Raw genomic sequence first — 19390 nt, forward strand, 5'->3', positions numbered from 1 at the left:
AGCTCTGTGCACACACAACCCACTCCCCAGCATTTATCGTCTTGGTTTTGGAGGTACTAGTGAAAACAAACAAACAAAAGAACAACAACAACAACAACAACAACAACAACAGCAGCAGCCAATTTAAAGAGCTAAACCAGCGTTCAGCCTTCTTTCTCAAGTCCCTGACAAACCTTTAGTGGTTTCAGCTAGAAACAGAAGGACTCACCATAACTCAATCTTTAATTTTACTTTTACTTTTTAATAGTGCTGAGGACTGAACCCAGGGCCTTGCATATTCTAGCTAACTGCTCTCCTGCTGAGATACATTCTCAAACCGATTTTTAACTTTTTTTAATTTTAATTTAATTTTTAAATTAAAAAAAATGTGTGGATATTACTAAGCTGCCAAAAACCTGCCTGTATGCGCGTGTGCACGCACACACACACACACACACACACACACACACACGGATGCATGAACATATAAGAAATGATGATATATGAAAACTAGTCATGAGCAGTAAGGACACTGGTTTCACACAGTAACATGTCAAAAGTAGGTAGGCAGATTAAAGCGCCCCATTTCTGACCCTGTTACTTCACAACTGGGATCCCAAAGACTTGAGCAGGAAGTGTGTCCCAGTAACCCCACTCAGAGGTCAAGACCCCTGGGCTAGCTCCACCACCTCTCCAGCTTCCTGAGGGGTTGGTCTCCTTCACTTTTTATGAATGCTGGCTCTGCCCTTGACCCAGTGCTTAGACTAGAACTTCTCTGAGGTGAGGGTCCACCTCTCTCTGGTCTCTGACTCCTAGCTTTGTGAGCACTTGACAAGCCTGCCTTGAAGAATGAGAAAGCTTGGTACATTTACCCAGGGATGGAATAGATCCTGGGTCCATGTAAAATGATGCTGGAACAAACCTAACCGGAGAAAAACCACTTAGAGTGTTTGTGACAGAAATACTGACGTACTTTTAGATTACCGGTCACCAAGCTCCACAGTAAAAAGAGAGTTGGATGTAAAACAATGCTGTAAACGACTATATCTGCAGAGTAAGAAGTAAACAGGTTGTTTACAAGCCACACTCTGTATGTCTGCCTCTGCCAAAGACAGGGCCAGCTAATGCCAGGCTAATCTGCACAAAGGTGTTAAAATTCTTCTAATGGAACCCGAGAAGAATGACCAGGTCGCAGATCAATTTCCAAAGACCAGGCAACAGAGAGCTGCCTGTCAGCACCCGAGAGCCACCAAAGTGACCCTGGCTCCTGTGTCCTGTCTCACGGGACACCATGTGACATTCGTTGTCTGCCCCAGCTCACTCATATCTCACAGGCACAGTTAAAGCATATCACTTGAAGTATGTGGGCAGTCACAACTCGACAAGTTTTCTATCAGAATGGGAAACTCCATCTAACCAGAACCCTGATAACTCTCAGATTTCTTCCCACCCTTAAACAATGGCCCTTCCATCCCAGTCTCTGGTCAGACGCCTGCTAGGTAAGCACCCCAAGATCCTGACAGAGTGATGACCCTAAACCTTCTGGAAGGCTGCACTCCCCAGTCATACAACAGTACATCTAAAAATACACTTAGGTACATTAGGGGAGGGGGAATGATAAAGAAATCAAACTTGAGTTTTGACTGTCCTTGTAACTAGAAAATCACCCAGAATGCTGCAAGCAGCTGGACCAACTAGTTCTAAGGGTACCAGCACAGGAAAGAGGACATGGTTAGGACTTTAAAGGCAGTCCTTCAGAACCCCATGATCACCTGCCCTGCCCCCGCTGCTCTCTCAGCCTTAGGCCCAAACACCCCACGAAACCTCACCATCCAATGCCAATTATTCCTAAGTTCCAAGGCCAGGCACATTTCATGTTCATGCAGCCAGCATCCTGAGTCCCGAATCATCCTCTGTAGCCTGGATGTGTATCTCATTAGTGTCTAGGCAGCCTACACCGGCAGCCAGGGAGGTCTAATTGCCACAGCTTCCTTTAATGGTGCACTGTGACCAAGCCATCAGGCTGCACCCTGAGGTCCAAATTCTGCTAATTGGACAATGCCAGGGGCTTTGAGTGGCAGGAGAAAGCCCCTCGCCTCTCTGAAGGGCTTAGACAAAATGGATGGACTCTATATCCAGGGACTTGAGGCCTCTGACAAGGGAACTCTTTAAAGAGCTGAGGGGAGTCAGCTACTTTCCTGCTTATCCTTTTCAATGGCCTCCCAAACCTAGCATCGCACCTGGACCACCTCCTCAAGTCCATTATCACCCCTCTTTCAGAGCTGCCCAGATGTCCACCATGCAGACAGCCTGTGCTTCTGGGGGTCCCCAGATCAATGGACTGTGGTACTTCGTTCCCAACACTTACTTGTAGACACAAGCTCTAGACCCTATGACTTGTCAGATGCTAGCTCCCAGGTGCCCTCATGAGAATGAAATTGCGACACACACGCCCCTCAACACATGTCCCAGAGAAACTGCAGCAGCCATTAGTGTCTCTGAAAACACTGCTGTATTCATCTTGAAACGCCATAGGGTATTTGTGAGAACTGAAGGGAAAGAGGAGCCCTTTTGACAAAAAAAGTCAAAGTCTGTAAAGCTTTGTCTGCGGTCTCCACTGTTTTCCATCATCTCTTGAAATACGTTATCTTTTCATTCCAAACAATCACTGCTTATTGAGGAAGGGGGAACCTGGGGGGCTGGGGTTCTCTCCCCATAAAAGCTGCTTTGAACAACCTTAAAGCTCATTATCACCCATAAAACAGCCTGACAAAGAACCCCTTTTATCGGTTGAGATACAACAAATTAAGGGGCGGGGGGGGGGGCTGGAGAGCTGGCTCAGTGATTAAGAGCATTGGCTGCTCTTCCAGAGGACCCAGGTTCAATTCCCAGCACCCACATGGCGGCTTACAACTGTCTGTAACTCCTGTTCCAGGGGATTCACTACCCACCCCCCAACACACACACACCCATGCAGTCAAAACACCAATGTACATTATATATATATATATATATATATATATATATATATATATATATATATATATATAAAGCTAACAAGAATTGCTGCTTTCTTTGCTAAAGGGAGATTTTCCCATATTTTCAGACTCTGGGAAATGTTACAAAGGCTTGCAGTGTAGGCAGACAGAGCTAGACCTTTTCTCTTTAAGTCCCATCCAATCTGGAGAAGCAAAGAAGATTCCTGAATACGACAAATCCTCTGGTTTGTTGTGAGGAACTGGAGACAGAGGTAGGGAAGAGATAGCTTCCACCACAGCCACTGCTCATGCACCCGGGAGAGAATGTCAGAGATCACAGGCTGTGAATGATGGAGAAAGAGGGGGACACTGCTTCTGTGACAATGACTGTAGAGCATCTGCATAAGGCTTCTCTGTACTATCTCAGGGCTTCCATTAACTTTTTCTATTATTATTATAAAGTACAGTCTGTAAATCCTGTCCGGTTTTGAAGACAGATGTGGGGTAAAGACAAAGACTTAACCAAGGGCTTAACTCCCACCCATGTCCTACACTTTTAGAACCTAAGTGCAGGGACTGAGATGGCTCAGCAGTTACGAGCACTGGCTGCTCTTCCTGGGTTCAATTCCCAGCACTGACGTGACAGCTCACAGCTGTCTATAACTACATTTCCAGGGGAGCTAAGCCTTCCTCTAGTCTCCATGGGAACCACATACACACACGGTGCACAGATGCACATGAAGGCCAGACGCCAATACACATAAAATAATAAAGTAATTTCTCCTTCCGTCCGGGTAGGTGGGGCTTGCTCTCATCCCTCCATATCTAAGGAGGCCTCGGAATCACACAGCTCCTGGTCGAGACGCGTCACACATCTGCACACTTCCGATTACTCTCAGAGCCACAACATGGACGCAGACTCTTCAGTTACCTTTTTTGGCCTTCTTCTGCAGTTTCAGCGTGTCAGAGGACTTCTTTTTTATCTCTTGGCGAGCTTTCTTATATTCTAAGAGAAAGCAGAATATTAAATAATTTTACCGCTCTGCCCAATCTTTATCCTAGAAAGCACACTCTCAGACACTACTGCAAATACACACATGATAAATGTCACCGTGACACTTCACGACAAAGGAGCTGTTTACATAACAAATAGCGAAACACACTGAAGCCTTTCCCTGTTCTGCCAACACCAAGAACACATGCCATCGGGGATTGTTTTAATTAAAAAAATAAAAATCACAATATATCTGTTAGAATTCGGGGAAGGTCGTCAATGCCAATGTTACCTACTTTCCCAAGGCTCTTGGGGATCCCAAGATGCATTTGGTGAAGGCATAAACGAGCCAGAGCCAGAAGAATTTTCCTAGAGCCCAATTCCGTCCACGTCCCTTTCACATCCAAGCCCACACACATGGGCAGGGGAGATGCTTCAGTTCATAAAGCACTTGCCGTGTGAGCATTTTGATTCTCAGAGAGTAAAAAGCCAGGTGTGTCCCCAAGCACCTGGGAAGGTGCCGGGGAGGAGACAGGTGGATCCTTGGAGCTCACTAATGACCAGTCCAGCTGAAACGGCAGAGTCTGCTACCGTGAAAAGAGCCTTTATCCAAAACTAGGTGGACAGCTACTGAGGAAGACAGATGACATTGACTCTAGTGTTCTAAGGTGTACCCATGGGCACGTGCACACACACATATGTAACAGACAAGACACACACACACACACACTCACTCACACACACACACTCTCCTGCAATTCCTCTTGGGGGAACAGGAAGTCCATGCAGGGAGCACATGTTGGGGGTTGATCCACTTTTGGTGGCTCTCTGTTCTTCTGTTCGTTTCTGAGTTTCTCCCACCTTCCCTGACTCTCTGAATGGCTTCCTCCCCACTGCCCAGCATTCACTGCCACGAGACAGGATCCCTTCAAACAGCACTGTGTTTTCTAATTCTTCAACCTGCTCACCTGTGCCATCATGGAACAGTGGTTTGCCCTAGCCTGCACCTCCCTGCAGTGTCCACATCCCCAAGGACAGTGGCAGTGCCCTGGTCTCTTCCACACACCCTGGGATGCCGGGGACGTGTAGCATGCATGACCACTGATGGTGAAGTGAAGGGGATACTGTCTCCCTATGCCTGAAGAGGCTGGCATTCGGATCCCCGTGGCCTGTCCAGACAAGAGGCCACCTCACAGGTAATGCAGAGACCGACAAAGGACCTATGTTTGTCCTCAGGCCCTGGCTGACTCCATTTCGTTGGGAACATTAAGGAAAACAGGAGCTGAGCAGTGTTTCTCTGCATAGACTTGGGATGGACAGGAAGTGGATGAATACTGAGTGCCAATCAAGGGATTCTGCCTTACTATACAAGCACAGGTCAAGTATGACCCATGCCTCTTTCTCCCTGCAATGGGGCTCAGAAAAAAATCGCTCCTAGACAAGCGCTACACATTGACCTTCCCATCTCTTTCATAGTTAGCATTGCTGTGTATTTATTGAACCAGTTAAACATAAACTGTCCATTCTTTTCTCCATTTGTAGGTAACAATCACACATTTCTACCTTCTTTCACCAAATGAAACCACGGCTGGACATATAAGTTCTACACATTTGCACTCATCCTTGATGGGTCTTGAAAAGCCTAAGGCTTAAGTATTGTTTCAAACACAGGAGCTGGATGCCAGCCTGGAAATAAGGGCCATCCAAAAAAGAGGCATCAGCTGCTCTTCCAGAGGACCCCGGTTGAAGGCCCAGCACCTACAATGGCGGCCCACAACTGTCACTCAGTGCACACAGCCTTTATCGTTTTACAACATCCTTTTGTCAGAGGGCTCCACTGAAGCTCTGAAGTCCTTCGGCAACATGGCTCCTCGTAAGAAGGAACACATATCCACCAGAGCCAATCAGCAACTGAAAATCTAAAATCATGATGGATTGATGTGTTTGGTGCCACACCGGGAATGCAGGGGAATTCGATTACTCTGGGTGCCTGACCGTGAAGAATGAATGATCTGGACGAATGCCAGGCCCCCAGGGGTCATAGAGAGCTTCTAGGAGTGAGGGAAAAAAAATCTTCATTGCCACACCTAAAGTAAGCACAATCAACCGTCCCCGGGACCAGAAGGTGGCCTATCTCAGGAGCCAGCCACCTTACACCGTGCACCTACGCTCCCGAACACAGGCTGTCTTCACTGAAGCCCTACTTGCTGTGTCTTGTCACAGGGCTCCTTACTCCTGCATTAGGAGATAACACACCTACTTTTCTCTACGTCCCACAACACCCAGCAAGTGAAGAACCTCGGAATCTGTGGGCTGCAGTGGCACACGTCTGTTAACTCAGAGCTTGGAAGGCTGAGGCAGGAGGATCATTTGAAGTCAGGAGTTCAAGAGCTGCCTAGGCACTGTAGTGGGGACCTCATCTCAAAACCAAGCCACCAATGAGCCAGAATGATCTACACGGGCGCCATTGTGATAAGACTATAACACACCATCACTCGACAGTGAGCAGTGGTTTTCTTCTGCAGGGAGCACTTAGCATTTCATGCCATCAAGATCCTCATGACTAGCTAAGGAGTCCACAAAGCCATCTTATCCAACACAATACCTAAAGAAAAATGGCCAGTACGTGGCAGGTGACCCCAGGTCTGTTTACATCATGAGGGTCCAAGCCTTCAAAATGTTCCAAAATGCCTTAAGTATGCATGCTTGGCATCGAACCCACGGCTGCAATACATATTGATTTCAGTGACTGAAAAACCACAGAGCAGTCGGAGACCCGGTGCTCAGCAGTGCTGTATGTCAGACAGCAGCACTCACTCTTGCAATGGGGACACTCGGGACCACTCCTCCCCTGAAGCTGAAATGCCCACAGGACAAGCGGAGACAGAGACAGGAGCAACGCAGCGGTGCCAGGCCTGTGGCACCTGCCGCAGCCACACTCACGGCCGCGGGGCCCCAGGCCTCTTGCTGTACCTTTGGCGTGGTCCTTGTCCAGCTGGTTGGCCACTTTCTTCCACTCCTCCATCTGTTCTTGTAGTGGGTTTATCAGGCAATCGATCAGAGCGCTTTTGCCAAAAGAGAAAGAACAGGAGAGATTAAGCAGGTGCTTCCTGCTCTCCAGATGCGCACTGCACCAATTCCAGCTCTTCAGGGACGACACAGAGGGAGCTGCAGCTTGAAGCCAGCCTGGATTACCCAGCAAGACCTCAAAGGGTTCCCACCTAGTGGTCGAGTCATACTTAAACAAGTAAAGGCAGCATGAGCAACCACCATTGGCTCAGCAGGGCCAGCTTCGGGATGCATGGCCTTGGTCTCGGGACACTTTTGATGACTACTCAGGAGACAGAAATATAAACTGGGCGTGTATACCATTAACCCCAGAAACTGAGACAGCAGAGGCAGGTGGATCGCTGTGAATTCCAGGACAACCTGGTCCACACAGTGAGCTCCAAGCCAGCCAGAGATATCTACTGAGACCCAGCCTCAAAATTAAATAAATAAAATAAAATATAAAAACACCACTCAAAACGACATAAGGGTGCCGAGCTAGAGTAACCTCTCTCTTTATTTACTCTGCTGTTTTCCAGCCCACATTAAAAGCCAGGTTACAGGAAGCTGGGGTCACCCCTTAAGCCAAGCAATGGAAACACCAAGGGACAGAGACATCTGAGCTTAATTTGCCTTAAAATTCAGGTGTGGGGAAAGCATTAATTTGTTTTCTAAGGACTCCAGGGTGCTGTCAGGCACTCGGGACCTAAAGTTATAAAGATACAGTAACTGCACAACCTGGACAAGGAGAAAGACGGAAGGGACCTGGAGCATTCTGACGCTGCAAGTACCCGCTTCTAACTGGTGGCAGGGAGGAGATGTCTGGGTGCACCTGTGTACCCTGGGCAGCCCCTCCAAGAGAGTGGCAGGACAATTATGCTGATCTGCTTGGGCCACAAGGGCCATCTGAATTTGACTGGTGATTCCAGGTCACTGAGCCAGCAGCTGCTGCCATTTCATGGATGCTTAATAACTGGAAGACAGCTCTGTGGTGCCATCCTGTCCTGGGGGCTCTGTAATCAGCCTGGGGGACAGGGCAGTGGGGCAGGCTGACCTCATTCCTGCTAAGAGGCTCCTGTGAGGAGGAAGCCTCGGCAGCGTGTATCATCTCCACAACTGGTAAGAAGACCCATGAGGGGCACGTGAGGGCAGGGGCTGGACTAATGACTGTTCACTGCGACCCAGTCCTAGACCCATCTCTAGCACACAGAGGCTTTCCCAACTTACTCAGTGACTGAGCAGTAGGGGAAAGAATGGGTCCAGGGACTTAAACACTGCTGGGAGACTGGTGCTGTAAAGGGAAGCACGTCACGTCACCACGTCCCTAACCTAACCCCCTGGGATAGGGGCAGGGGATGCTCCTCACCTGGAGAACTGCCTTAGCTTGGCCTCGATGCTCCTGTGTCGCATGCACATTCTGGTGAGCGCTGAGCCGATCTCCCGGGTACCACCTGGAAAAGCAAAGGAGGCCCGGTTGAGGAATGGGGGATGAGCGGGAATCCAAGACCAAACACGGCCAGGTCTCATCACGCCGTCGCAGAACCTAAGAAACTGCCTTCAGAACTTCTCATTGCAATGAGTATGTACAGACACATACATGTAAATCTATATTACATGGTATGTTGGCATATCACCCAAACAGGTTATTCTTACCATAATCATATGTAATGTTTCCTTTCTGAGATTCCCCGTTCATTTTGTCCTAGTGGTTGTGAGTCAGAAATCAAGGCCAGTGACCTGAATTGTATATGTGGTAGACGGAGAGAAAGGACTTCTGAGATTGTTGTCTAACACGCACGTACTGCTCGTGAAAGATGACCAAGATCCTCCACCCCATTCTACCTACCCCGTCTGCCCAAACGACCCTCAAGGCTGTTCTGGAGTAGTTAAGGGCTACTCTGGTCCATCACTTCAGGGTCCATGCACTTCTACAATTATATGAAGTCACAGCATATTTCTTCTTTGGGCACTGGTGACCAAGATCTTTACGTTCAGTGAGTGTGAGAGGGAGCTAAAGCATGTTTTGATTTTCCCAAGATTCCCTTTGGGAGCACCACACCCTTCCTAAGATTAGTTTTTAAGTTCTTCTGTTCCTCCCTGCTTCTGGAAAAACTCTTGGATCAGAATTTATTTACTGGGCTGTGTGGAGAATGAATTGTAGCCTCAGATCAGAACTGCATAAGGACCCTGGAAGGCAGTCAATGATGTTAGGAAAATACAAATGTGTAGCTTGTGAAACTGGGGGAAGTGTCCAATAAAACACTGTTTTCTGGCCCACAGGAATTTATGACACGTCAAACCAAACCACCAGGGGGGTAAATCCCTCTTATGGAAACCCATGACATTACACGTGTTACATGTTGTTTTGTCCTCTCTGCAGAAATGTTTGTTGGTTCAGCCCCCATCTGCCAGCTAAGAACTCTCCATGAGCAAATGACAATAAAATAGTGGCCACTAAGTAGTAATGGTTCAGCTGAGCATGGTGACACAAGGTTACTCAGCGCACCTGGGCGGCAGAGGCAAGTGGTTCAAAGCCACCACAGCCACTGTGAGTTCAAAGCCAGCTGGGGCTAACCAAATATGAATGAATGAATGAATGAATGAATGAATGAATGAATGAATGAATGAATGAGTGGGTAGCAATCCTACTTGGGAAGCAGAGGCCATTAGATCCTGTGAGCTGCAGGCCAGCCTGGTCTGCACAGCAACAAGCTCTAGACCCGCTGGTAAGACATGATGAGACTCTGTCATTAAAAAAAAATTATATATAATTACAGAGAGAGAGGGGGGGGCGCTACATTTTCAGGGAGCTCACAAGGTCTTCTCAGTCAGCAACATCTAGGTCTGGACCCACACAGAGTCAGTAGCAGGATTCCCGCTCTATACTCAGACTTGAGGACTGAAAATACCTTCAGATTTCCCCAGAAGAATAAAACTCGCACTTTACTACTAATCATTGCTGTAAAAGCTGAAGCAAAAAGCAAATATAATCCCAAGGCTGGTTTGCATCGAAATGGTGCCTTTGGGGGCTGAGGATGGAGGTCGGCCAGAAAAGTTCTTTGCCTAGTATGTTGGGCTCCATGAAAGTACCAGAGTAGCACACACCTATAAACCCAGCACTCAGGATGCTAGAGGATCAAAAATTAAAGTCATTTTCAACGACATGGCAAGTTCAAGTCCAGTGAAGGATACTGCAACTCATCACCCCCACAGACCTCCAAAACACTGCAGGCATTGTACGAAGTGTTTGTGCCTTCCCAGGAACCTCCATTAGAGGGCGCTATTCTTACATGCTCCATCTGTCTCCCCATCTGGCTGTTTTTAGGGCTTTTATTGCTTGTGAACAAAGGTGAGGAATGAGAAACACTTTATCCCCAGGAAAAGATCGCTTTTCCCTGAGCCTTCATTTGATTAAAAGTTAATAGTGTGGCTACACAGGATATTGGCCCACTTACTCACTGCTGCAAGGAAGGTAGACTAAGGCTTTCCTGGGGGGAAATCAGTAGCAGCTATCAAGATATGTCCTAAAAATAGCATACTCTCCTGGACCCCGCAACTCTAATACTGAGAATTTAACCTGAGGAAATAATGAAGAAAAATGGCGAATCCTTACCTGGGAGGACAATGATTGAAATGTTTACATCCTCAAAAATCCCATTATAATGATCTAGTTAAATGAACCATAGGGCACAGACACCCAAGCGAACAGGACGCAGCCATTTAAAAATAGAATTATGTGTCACCTGGGTGCTGCTTAGAGCGCCTAAGTACTTTTCACATATTAAATCAGTCAATCCTCACAATATCCTCCCCTGTGTTGACAATGCTGCTGTGCTCGTCTCGTAGACAGGAGAAGCACTTTAAGCAACCTGCCCAAGGTTACAGACTTAGTAAATGCCACTCAGGCAGGCTAAATATCCCAGGCTTGTGTATTCAGCCATAGTCAGCTACATGACACTTCATACAGACAAAAAAAGATAGCAGAGGACTCCCATCTACCCACCAGCACGGGTAGTAACGTTTTATTCAGCCAGCTCTCAGAGTTTGGTTCCAGCGTCTAGAAGTATACTTGGTGCTGAATGACTGGACTGTCCCGGCAAAGCCAGTGCAGAGAGCTAGGTGATGTGACTCCGTTACTCAGGGCTAACTCCACTTCCACGTCCTCGAGGTAGAGTTAGGGCTGGAAGGGGTCACGCTGAAGGGCAGTCCCTGCACTCCACTTTTCTGTCCTGATATTTCAGTGCCTTCCTGATCTCTTCCATGGGTTTATTTCGCTCCCAGGCCTTCCAGGAGCAGCCAAGCTATGGGTCAGCCCCACCTGCTTCTGAACATCACGCCTGTGCCCACCACTGTGCCTCACCACAGAGCGGACAGGAAATGAAGGGACATAAAGAAAATTTCCTGCCAGCAGTGTCTGTGGGCGGGCACAGGAGCAGGAGGCAGGTGACCCTCCCTGTGGGCCCTATCACCCACTGTTGTCGATCCTGGCATTTATGGGTCACCCTAAAAATAGATCTGTTTAAGTGCTTAGCAACAGCTGATGCTTTCCTGATCTCTGCTAGGACTTTATTGACCCAAAAAAAAAAAAAAAAAAAATCTCTGCAGGTTTGAATTGGAGGAAACTGGCTGGGGGGGCTCCAGTGACGGAGGAGACATCTGGAAGAGGTCCAATCTGACAATGCGAGGATTATGGAACCACAAATGGCTGGTTTAGGCACCTGTCCACCCTCGCAGGGTGGGCAAGACCTTACTTCTTGAATGAGAGAATATTTATTATTTGGAGGCTGGACCAACAATCCGTTTGGTTTTTCCTTTATTCCCTAGGGATATGTGTGTGCACAAGAGGCTTACATTAAGTATCTTCTTCCTCAGTTTGTTCTCTGTGTTATTTTTTTTTAATTAATTTTTGAGATAAGGTCTCTCACTGAACCAGGAGGCTGGTCAGTGAGTCCCAGGGCTTCTTGTCCTCAGAGGGGATTACAGGCATGTGCTACCACACCCACAGTGGACCAAGGCACACACACACACACACACACACACACACACAGCGGCCCTAGGACGAAGGCACCCTCACTGCACCTCAGCTGGGCTTGCTAATCAGCCACACAGCAGCTAAACTGAACAGCCAAGACCCAAACCCTGCTTTGTTCGGCTGATATCAGAAGACTTCTTCCGGCTATGACAAGCAGCAAACATCCCCAACTGAGGACAAAGAGGAGCATTTAGCGTGACAGACAGAATACAAATTGTTTATGACTACTTCTCAGAGGGAGGGAAGGAAACTCGGAGGGCAAAGGCCACCGAGCCACTGTTCCTCCAAACAGTGGCCCACGTGGCTGAGGCCACTAGAAAGGTGGTGTCGATCAAGTGGCATTGTCACATCCCTCCAAGCTGCCTCATTTGCAGGCGCCTCCATCTCCCAGCACAGCAGGGGCGGTGGGGCAGGAGGCCTGGGCCTGCAGTGTGGGCAGGTGGCAGGCGAAGACTCAAAGCCGGTTCTGCAGTGGGGCTGGGAAGAGCTGAGGAATAGAATTAGGAACTGCTCTGGCCAAAGTGTGAGGGTACAGTAAGCTACTGTGTGTTGTGGCTGCCCTGCCAGAGGCTCGTGCTGTTAGGAGGCTAATTAGGAGCCCACTAGACAGGAGAATAACAGGCTCTGGAACCTCCCAGAAGCAGGACTCAGTACAGGGCAGTTCCACAGGGCATAATCTCTGGACTGGATTATTGTTTACAGTTCACAGCAGTCTTCCACCCATCTTGTCTTTTAAGACATCACCTTTTGTAGCCTAGGCTAGACTCAAGCTTGGTAAGTAATCGAGGGTGATCTTGAACTCCTAATCCCTCTGCATCTACTTCCCAAGTGTTGGGATTACAGGCCTGTGTGAATACATCAGTCTGGGACCCACACTCAGGGCCTTCATGTGTACTAAACATCCTGGTTCTAAGTGGTCACTTTTATGCTCTGAGCATTAGGGGATGTTTCACAGCACCCCGGGTCTCTCCATGAGATGATAGGTGTACTTGTCTGCATCCCCCATGACAGCCAGAAATGTCCCTCCCACAATCTGTCATCACAAAGTCATGAAAGCCAGTAGGCCAGCAGCACCGCTAGCTGCAAAAGAACCGAAGTGAGAGGTAACCTGCCTTCTGCAATGAAGCAAGAGACCCACTTATCATTAAAGAAACATGGACTTAAAAGCACATGACCAACATCTCTGCTGCTTATGTGCAGGACAAAATATCAGGGCAGGCCAGAAAATTGTGAAAGACACACAGGAGTCCACGGTGGGCAGCATCTAAGTCAGAAGAGACTCACTTTCATGAAGTTGGAAAACATCTATTATAGAGCCCAAAATCTTGGAGGGGATGGGGGGAAGCCAGTTCCAGCCACTCCAAGTCAGGGTTACCATCTGGACACTTAGCTAGCAAGGAACAGGCAGCCCCAAGTATCCCCTCTGAGGATCTTGGCACTAGACCAAAACAGGGGCTGCGGAAGCCCAGCTGGAGCCCAATGGGGACCTGCACTGCACGCTCAGAGAGGTAGGTCACCCATCACACAGGTGGACTTGCTTCCTTGGCAATAAACTTAAAAAGATCTAAGGAATGGCTACCACCACCACCCACCCCAAATACATCAAACCCCAAATACATGCGAGGTGTGAGGCCATCTGCAACACACCTCACCAGAAATATTTTTCCCAGATCTATTTCATCCAAACCGAAATGTACCTGTTGAGGTAAACAATGTCCTCCGGCCACTGACCTCCAGGGGTTTGGTGATTTCTTAGAAGTGCCCCATCCTTGCTAAGACCTCGAGGGATCTACAAGGCCCATGGCCACAGGATTTCAGCCGCACCCTTCACAATGCTTGATCCTCAGTCTCCACACGACTTCCTGCCATCTCCTAAGCTAGGCTAGAGGCTAAGTACAGAAGGATGAGGGGCATCGGTGAGGTACTGACTTGTTTCAACTCAAATGCTGACAGTTGTAATCTTAAAACACACACACACACACACACACACACACACACACACACACACGGCAGTATGCTGACTATTGCTGTTTTAATGTTACTCAGACTCTCACACCCTAACATCAGCTATAATTTCCAATTTGTGTTTCTTGCAAAATATGTTGAGCAACGTAAATTTGTACAACGTTCCTGTGCCTTCCCAGCAAGTGCATGCACACGTGGGTGTGCAATAGAACCCGGGGCCCTCATGTACGTCAAGCTCTCTGCTGCTGAGCCCTGCCCTTAGACGGATTAACCCCCTTCAACCACACCTCATGTATACTTTGATGACAATTGTTCTGAAAGCAACTTGATTTAAATCATATCTTTCTAAACGAAGAAACACATCTTGATCTTTACACCAACGTCCCAAGACTTCTGTATCTTGCATGCCAGCTCCTGAACAACAGCCCTATGATTGGCACCTACAGGTTTGGGAGTTTGGGACTCTTTGCTAAGCCTGCAACTGGGGTGGGGGAAGCTGAGACACACTAGCGGAATGTCCAGCTTTGAGTGCACAAAAGGTGGCAGTGGTGTATTTTATACAGAGTAAGGAGCAGTAGCCACATCAAGGCCAATTACACAGGGCCAAGTCTTAGGAAGCAGGATGACAGGACAATTAGCTCGGGCCACGCTGCCTCACGTCTGCTGCAAGGCACCAGCCAACCTACCGGTAAGCAGCCTATCTCGCCCTGCGTGTGGTATTACTCTCCTCCAAGGAGCTGAGAAACCAGGACACCGAAGAGAAATGGACAGGATGGGGTTGGTTTCTGAGAAAGCCAGAATCATTCCTTCAGGCCATGTTATATATCTGCTATGCCCACTGGAAAAGATGCCCTGACAGTCATTCATTCACAGACATTGTAGGCATCGTGGCCCGCCTGCTTTAGATCCCCTAAACCCTTCTGCCCCACCCTCCAACCAGGCAGGTGGCTGCCCTCACCCGGCCCTGCGAGGACCCCGGCTCTGCGAGGACCCCAGCTCTGCACCTCCTTGGCTGTTCATTTTATGTTGCAAAGCTCCAAGCGATTACATCACCAGCTTCCCTCCAGCCAACAAGGAGAAGGGAAGCTCCTACTGAAATGAGTGCTGAGGCGGTTGTGGGACGCATGGGCCACTCGGGCTCAATTCTGCAATGGCCTGGCGGGCTGTGGCTATTCTGATCTCTCTCTCTCACACATACAAGCCCATTCTCAGGGAGCACCAAAGACTCGACGTTTCAGGTATTCTGTCACCTCGGCAGCAGCTGGAAGCTTTGCCCAGTACTGCACAACAGAGGCCACCTCGATGTGCATCAGCTCTGCTCTGGAGAGCATGGCTGGGTGTACCATCTGCCACGCAGGGGATGCCTGGAGGGCGGCTCGCACCTTGGCTGAACACCTCTGGGCACACATCCATGTGCATAAACTCATTCGACCCTGAAGCCAGGTGTACTCTCTTCCCCAGTCTTCTGATCTCTTTTGGGCGTCTTTCACCACAGCACAAATGAAGGCTTTGATGCAGAGTGAGTGTGAATGGCAGGAGATAGTGAGCCTGACCTCTAGCAGCAAAAAGGAAGGGAGCTCCGTTCTCGTGCTTGCAGCAAGCCAAGAGCCTGCTTTGCCTACAGACCGAGTACACAGAACAGAATCTAAAGGCAGCAGGGGAGTGAATGACTAAATAGAGAGCAATGGCTTCTGAACACCGGCTCTATAAGGGCCACTCTGGGGCTCCAGGCAAGGAACCCAGCCAGACCTCAGCTGCTGGTACAAACAGAGGCTCTATAAAGCACCTCTGGTGATCCCCAAACCAGGCTAGGTGACCCCTCTTCCCAGGCAAAAGCAGAGTGACCACAAAACAGCATTAGGAAATGCACCTTAGCCCAATTACAGTGCTATACAGAGTGAGACAGCCCTTAGTTTGACAACAAACGTCTCATCCCTGCAGATCAACAGGGATGGATTTTCAGAGTGATCAGAATGTGAGACCAGATTTGAGACCAAATCAGATTTGAGACCAGAATGTACAGTGTAGCGACAGCGCCAGCAGCTGCTTGCCACCCCAGCACCATGCTCCTGCCTGAGGTTGTGGGGCAGCTCCTTGTGATGGCTAGGTGTAAAATTGGGCAGATGTGATCAGCAGGTACCCTTGATTCAGAGGAGGAGAGAGGAAGAAAGAACCGGCTTCTAGGAGTCCATATTATCACACGGACCCTCTACCTTAGACCAGGAGCCTCAGCAGAAGTGGCCACACCCAGGTCAGCCCTGACAATGGCTCTAAGACCACCCGAGCTCTTCCCTGGGTACTGCTATGCTCTAGAATGTTCCTACAGCAGACAGTCTGAGGCCAAGGAAATGAGTACATCGGACATGTGAGTGTTAAATTTACAGAGAAAGGCTCCTTAGGCAAAACTTTAGAAAAAAACAGGTTTTCAAAAGTAAATCACTTCAGCCCCTCACACAGGAACTGCTACTTCCTCTTGACCACAATGGCAATCCTAAGGAGCTGTTCCAATCTTCAAGGAAGAGAGACACTTGTGGAATTTCCCGTTTTTTATTTTAGAAAAACCTGTTATTCAGCAACTGTACGCAGCTGAGTGTGGATGGAGAACCCAGCTGGTGGCTCGGGACACCAGTTCTGTGCGTTCAGCACATCAGGGATGGACGGTCAGCATGTCATTTCTTGAAAGCACTGGTGTGCCCCCACCCAGGCTGGAAGATCCTGCCAGCTATTATCGGATGACAATTTTTCGGCCGGTCCTCCACTTCAGTGTCTCCTACTTCACAACTTTTCAGAAAACAAAACCACACAGTTCCACCACCATCTGGTGCCTTCAGACCAGCAGGCACGAGCTTTTGGCTTGCGCGGTACTGGCAGCCACAAAGACCAATATTCTGCTTTCTTTGTTGCTGTTGAAAAGCAACCTGAGAATGGCATTACGGAAACAGGAGCTGTGACAAGCTCATGCCATGGCAAACCAGGACAGGAGCAAACAAGATGTGGGGCTGCCTCCGTGATGGAAAACCCTGAGACCATCTCCCAGGAGGTGTGGCAGGCTCCTCGACATTTGCTCCCACTGCCATGGTCAGCCTCTGCCACGTGGGCACAGAAAAAGGCTCCTCCTGGAGCCAGGAAAGGGAGACTGGAGGACGCCTGCTCGGCCAGCAAAGCAGATGTGGCCTGATGGATGAACCACATGTCATTTTCTTAGTTGCCAAAATGTAACTGTTGGGGAGGCTGACAGTAGCCAGCTCTGGGTTTATCTCCCGGGCAGCCTTCATGGCGTGTAAGATCGGATAGATCATTTACATGGTAGCTGGAAGATGCGTGATTGAAACAGAAGTTTGGGATCAGTGACTAGGTCAACATTGATACCCCGTGACAACATGGGCCTTTGAAACCTCCAACACCTACTCATCAGAGGTCACACTCATGTGCTTCAGGCGAAAAGTGATTCTGCTTGTTTAAGGGGCCTCTGTGCACCCTGAACTGGGCCAGTGTGTATAAACTTTAGTCGTCTCTCACCTAGCTTACCAGAATTGCTGTCTCCTGAGTGTTTGCAATGTGACAGTCTCTGAAGGAGGAGAGGAGGAGGAGGAGGAGGAGGAGGAGGAGGAGGAGGAGGAGGAGGAGGAGGAGGAGGAGGAACTACAACCTACAACTTAGGAGCTTGAGAGACTGTCAGGCCCTAAGAGCAAGTACTGACCATACAGAGCTGAGGTCAGTTCCCAGCACCCCTACCTGGTGGCTCACAACTGCCTCTAACTCTAGCTCCAGGGAATCTCCTGGCCTCCAAGGTCACCTGCACTCACATACACAGACATACACATGCACACACTTGAATACGTAAATAAAAAATAATAGAAGTGAAAATCCTTTAAAACGTATTTGTTCAGGGATTTAGAGCTTACAGAGTTTAAGGTGGGTCCACCATAGAGGTTAGAAAAATTCTACCTTCAGTTCCTAAAATGTCTCCTAGCCCTTGATCCCCACGAACGCGGAGCACACCTAGCGGCTGATCCCTTGGGAATGGTTTAACTCCGGCTACTGCTCAGCACTCATTTATAAGACAGGAAGCCAGAAGCCCTGGGATTGGGGGAGGGGACGCGGACTGGCCTGGTGTTCTAAGAGGAAGCAGAGTAACTTATGGCCTGTGTTGCTCTGTCAAGGTCATGGCCTGACCCCAGTGACAAGTCCGGTCTGATTTATGGCCACTGTGGGTTGTGTAGAGTGGCTCCCTACAGCCATACTGTCAGGGAGTCTTACTGCTTCCTGCCCCAGCCCTGGGGAAAGGTTAAGGTCTAGGCAAAAATGCACTCATCTGGTCTGATTGTTCGTTTGTCTTTTAAAGTCAAACACAGACAAAACCAAGGATGACAAGTGAGTTTTCATATCTTGGGCTAATTATCATCGGGTAGCAATGGCTGCATCCAGATAACCCGGTGACAAACCAGGGATTGGGTAGTTGGAGAGTCTGTTTGCACAAATGCAGGACCAGCACAAGGCTGCGTCCCCTGGGCTTGCAGCCCTAGCACTAGAATCAGGGAACAGTTTCTTAAAGACGTCAATCTGCATAAAGGTTGCCATTCCTCGGCAGTCAGGCTGGCTAGGGTGCGAGGGTCAGCATTTCTAACCAGTTCTCCAAGGATGGCGACTCACCGCTAGACACCACTAGTATGTAACCACCCTGTGATGGGAGGGGCCAGAGTACTTCATCAGCCCGTCAGCTCTGCCAATTCTGAGAACACTGGAACCCCAGAGGTATGTGCAGGTGACCAGATGCCCTAGCTTTGAAATAGAAACAGCAAATGTGACTGACTGCCAGGCTGTGATCCATAAAACATGGGCCTGCAGGGGTGAGGCTTCTGCCTCAGCTCCCCCACCCTCGCTTTAGTGTCCCAGCCCAAACAAGATGGGAGCTCTCAGCAGGGTGCCCTCCTACCAATGGGCGGAAATTACAACTCTGGTCTAGAGAAAACAAGCTTCAGGGACCAGATTCTGCCTGATGGCAAAGTGGTTCAGTGGAAGACAGATACTGAGCAGAAAGCCACTGGTCCCGGCGGCCTCTCCACTCTCATTTCTTCTGTGGTCTTGAGTGATGCAGAGACGGGCTGTCCCCACCCCCACCCGTGCTGAGCAGAGGATCAGGTCAGTTCAGAGGCCTCTGGTGCCTGCACATAACACAGGAAGATGGGGGAGGAGGAGCCGGTGGCTTTTCTTGCTGCTATAATCAAGAGATTATAGAGTCCTATGTGACAGGTGCAAATAAAGGAAGGGAGGCTTTAATGGCGTTCGGGTGTTGAGGGTCCAGGGTGGCCAGGAAATGGTGTCACTGGAAGCCTGAAGCAGCTGGTCACAGTGTCCGATCTGGAGGCGGTAAACGAATGCCAGTGCTCAGCT

At 49.0% G+C, this 19390-nt stretch overlaps 1 protein-coding gene across 9 annotated transcripts in view; it reads right to left on the bottom strand.

The window, feature by feature from the left end:
* Window positions 1-19390, bottom strand: part of Mtss1 (MTSS I-BAR domain containing 1) — a 139300-nt gene that overhangs the window by 24228 nt on the left and 95682 nt on the right. For all 9 annotated transcript variants that reach the window (XM_032915856.1, XM_032915810.1, XM_032915830.1 and 6 more), the window contains exons 4-6: window positions 8366-8450; window positions 6925-7016; window positions 3889-3963 (exon numbers count right to left, since the gene is read on the bottom strand). In XM_032915856.1, the coding sequence (XP_032771747.1) occupies window positions 3889-3963; window positions 6925-7016; window positions 8366-8450 (252 nt within the window). The remainder of the gene's footprint in view (window positions 1-3888; window positions 3964-6924; window positions 7017-8365; window positions 8451-19390) is intronic.

The sequence above is a fragment of the Rattus rattus genome, chromosome 1 (genome assembly GCF_011064425.1).
Source record: "Rattus rattus isolate New Zealand chromosome 1, Rrattus_CSIRO_v1, whole genome shotgun sequence".
Taxonomy (NCBI): domain Eukaryota; kingdom Metazoa; phylum Chordata; class Mammalia; order Rodentia; family Muridae; genus Rattus; species Rattus rattus.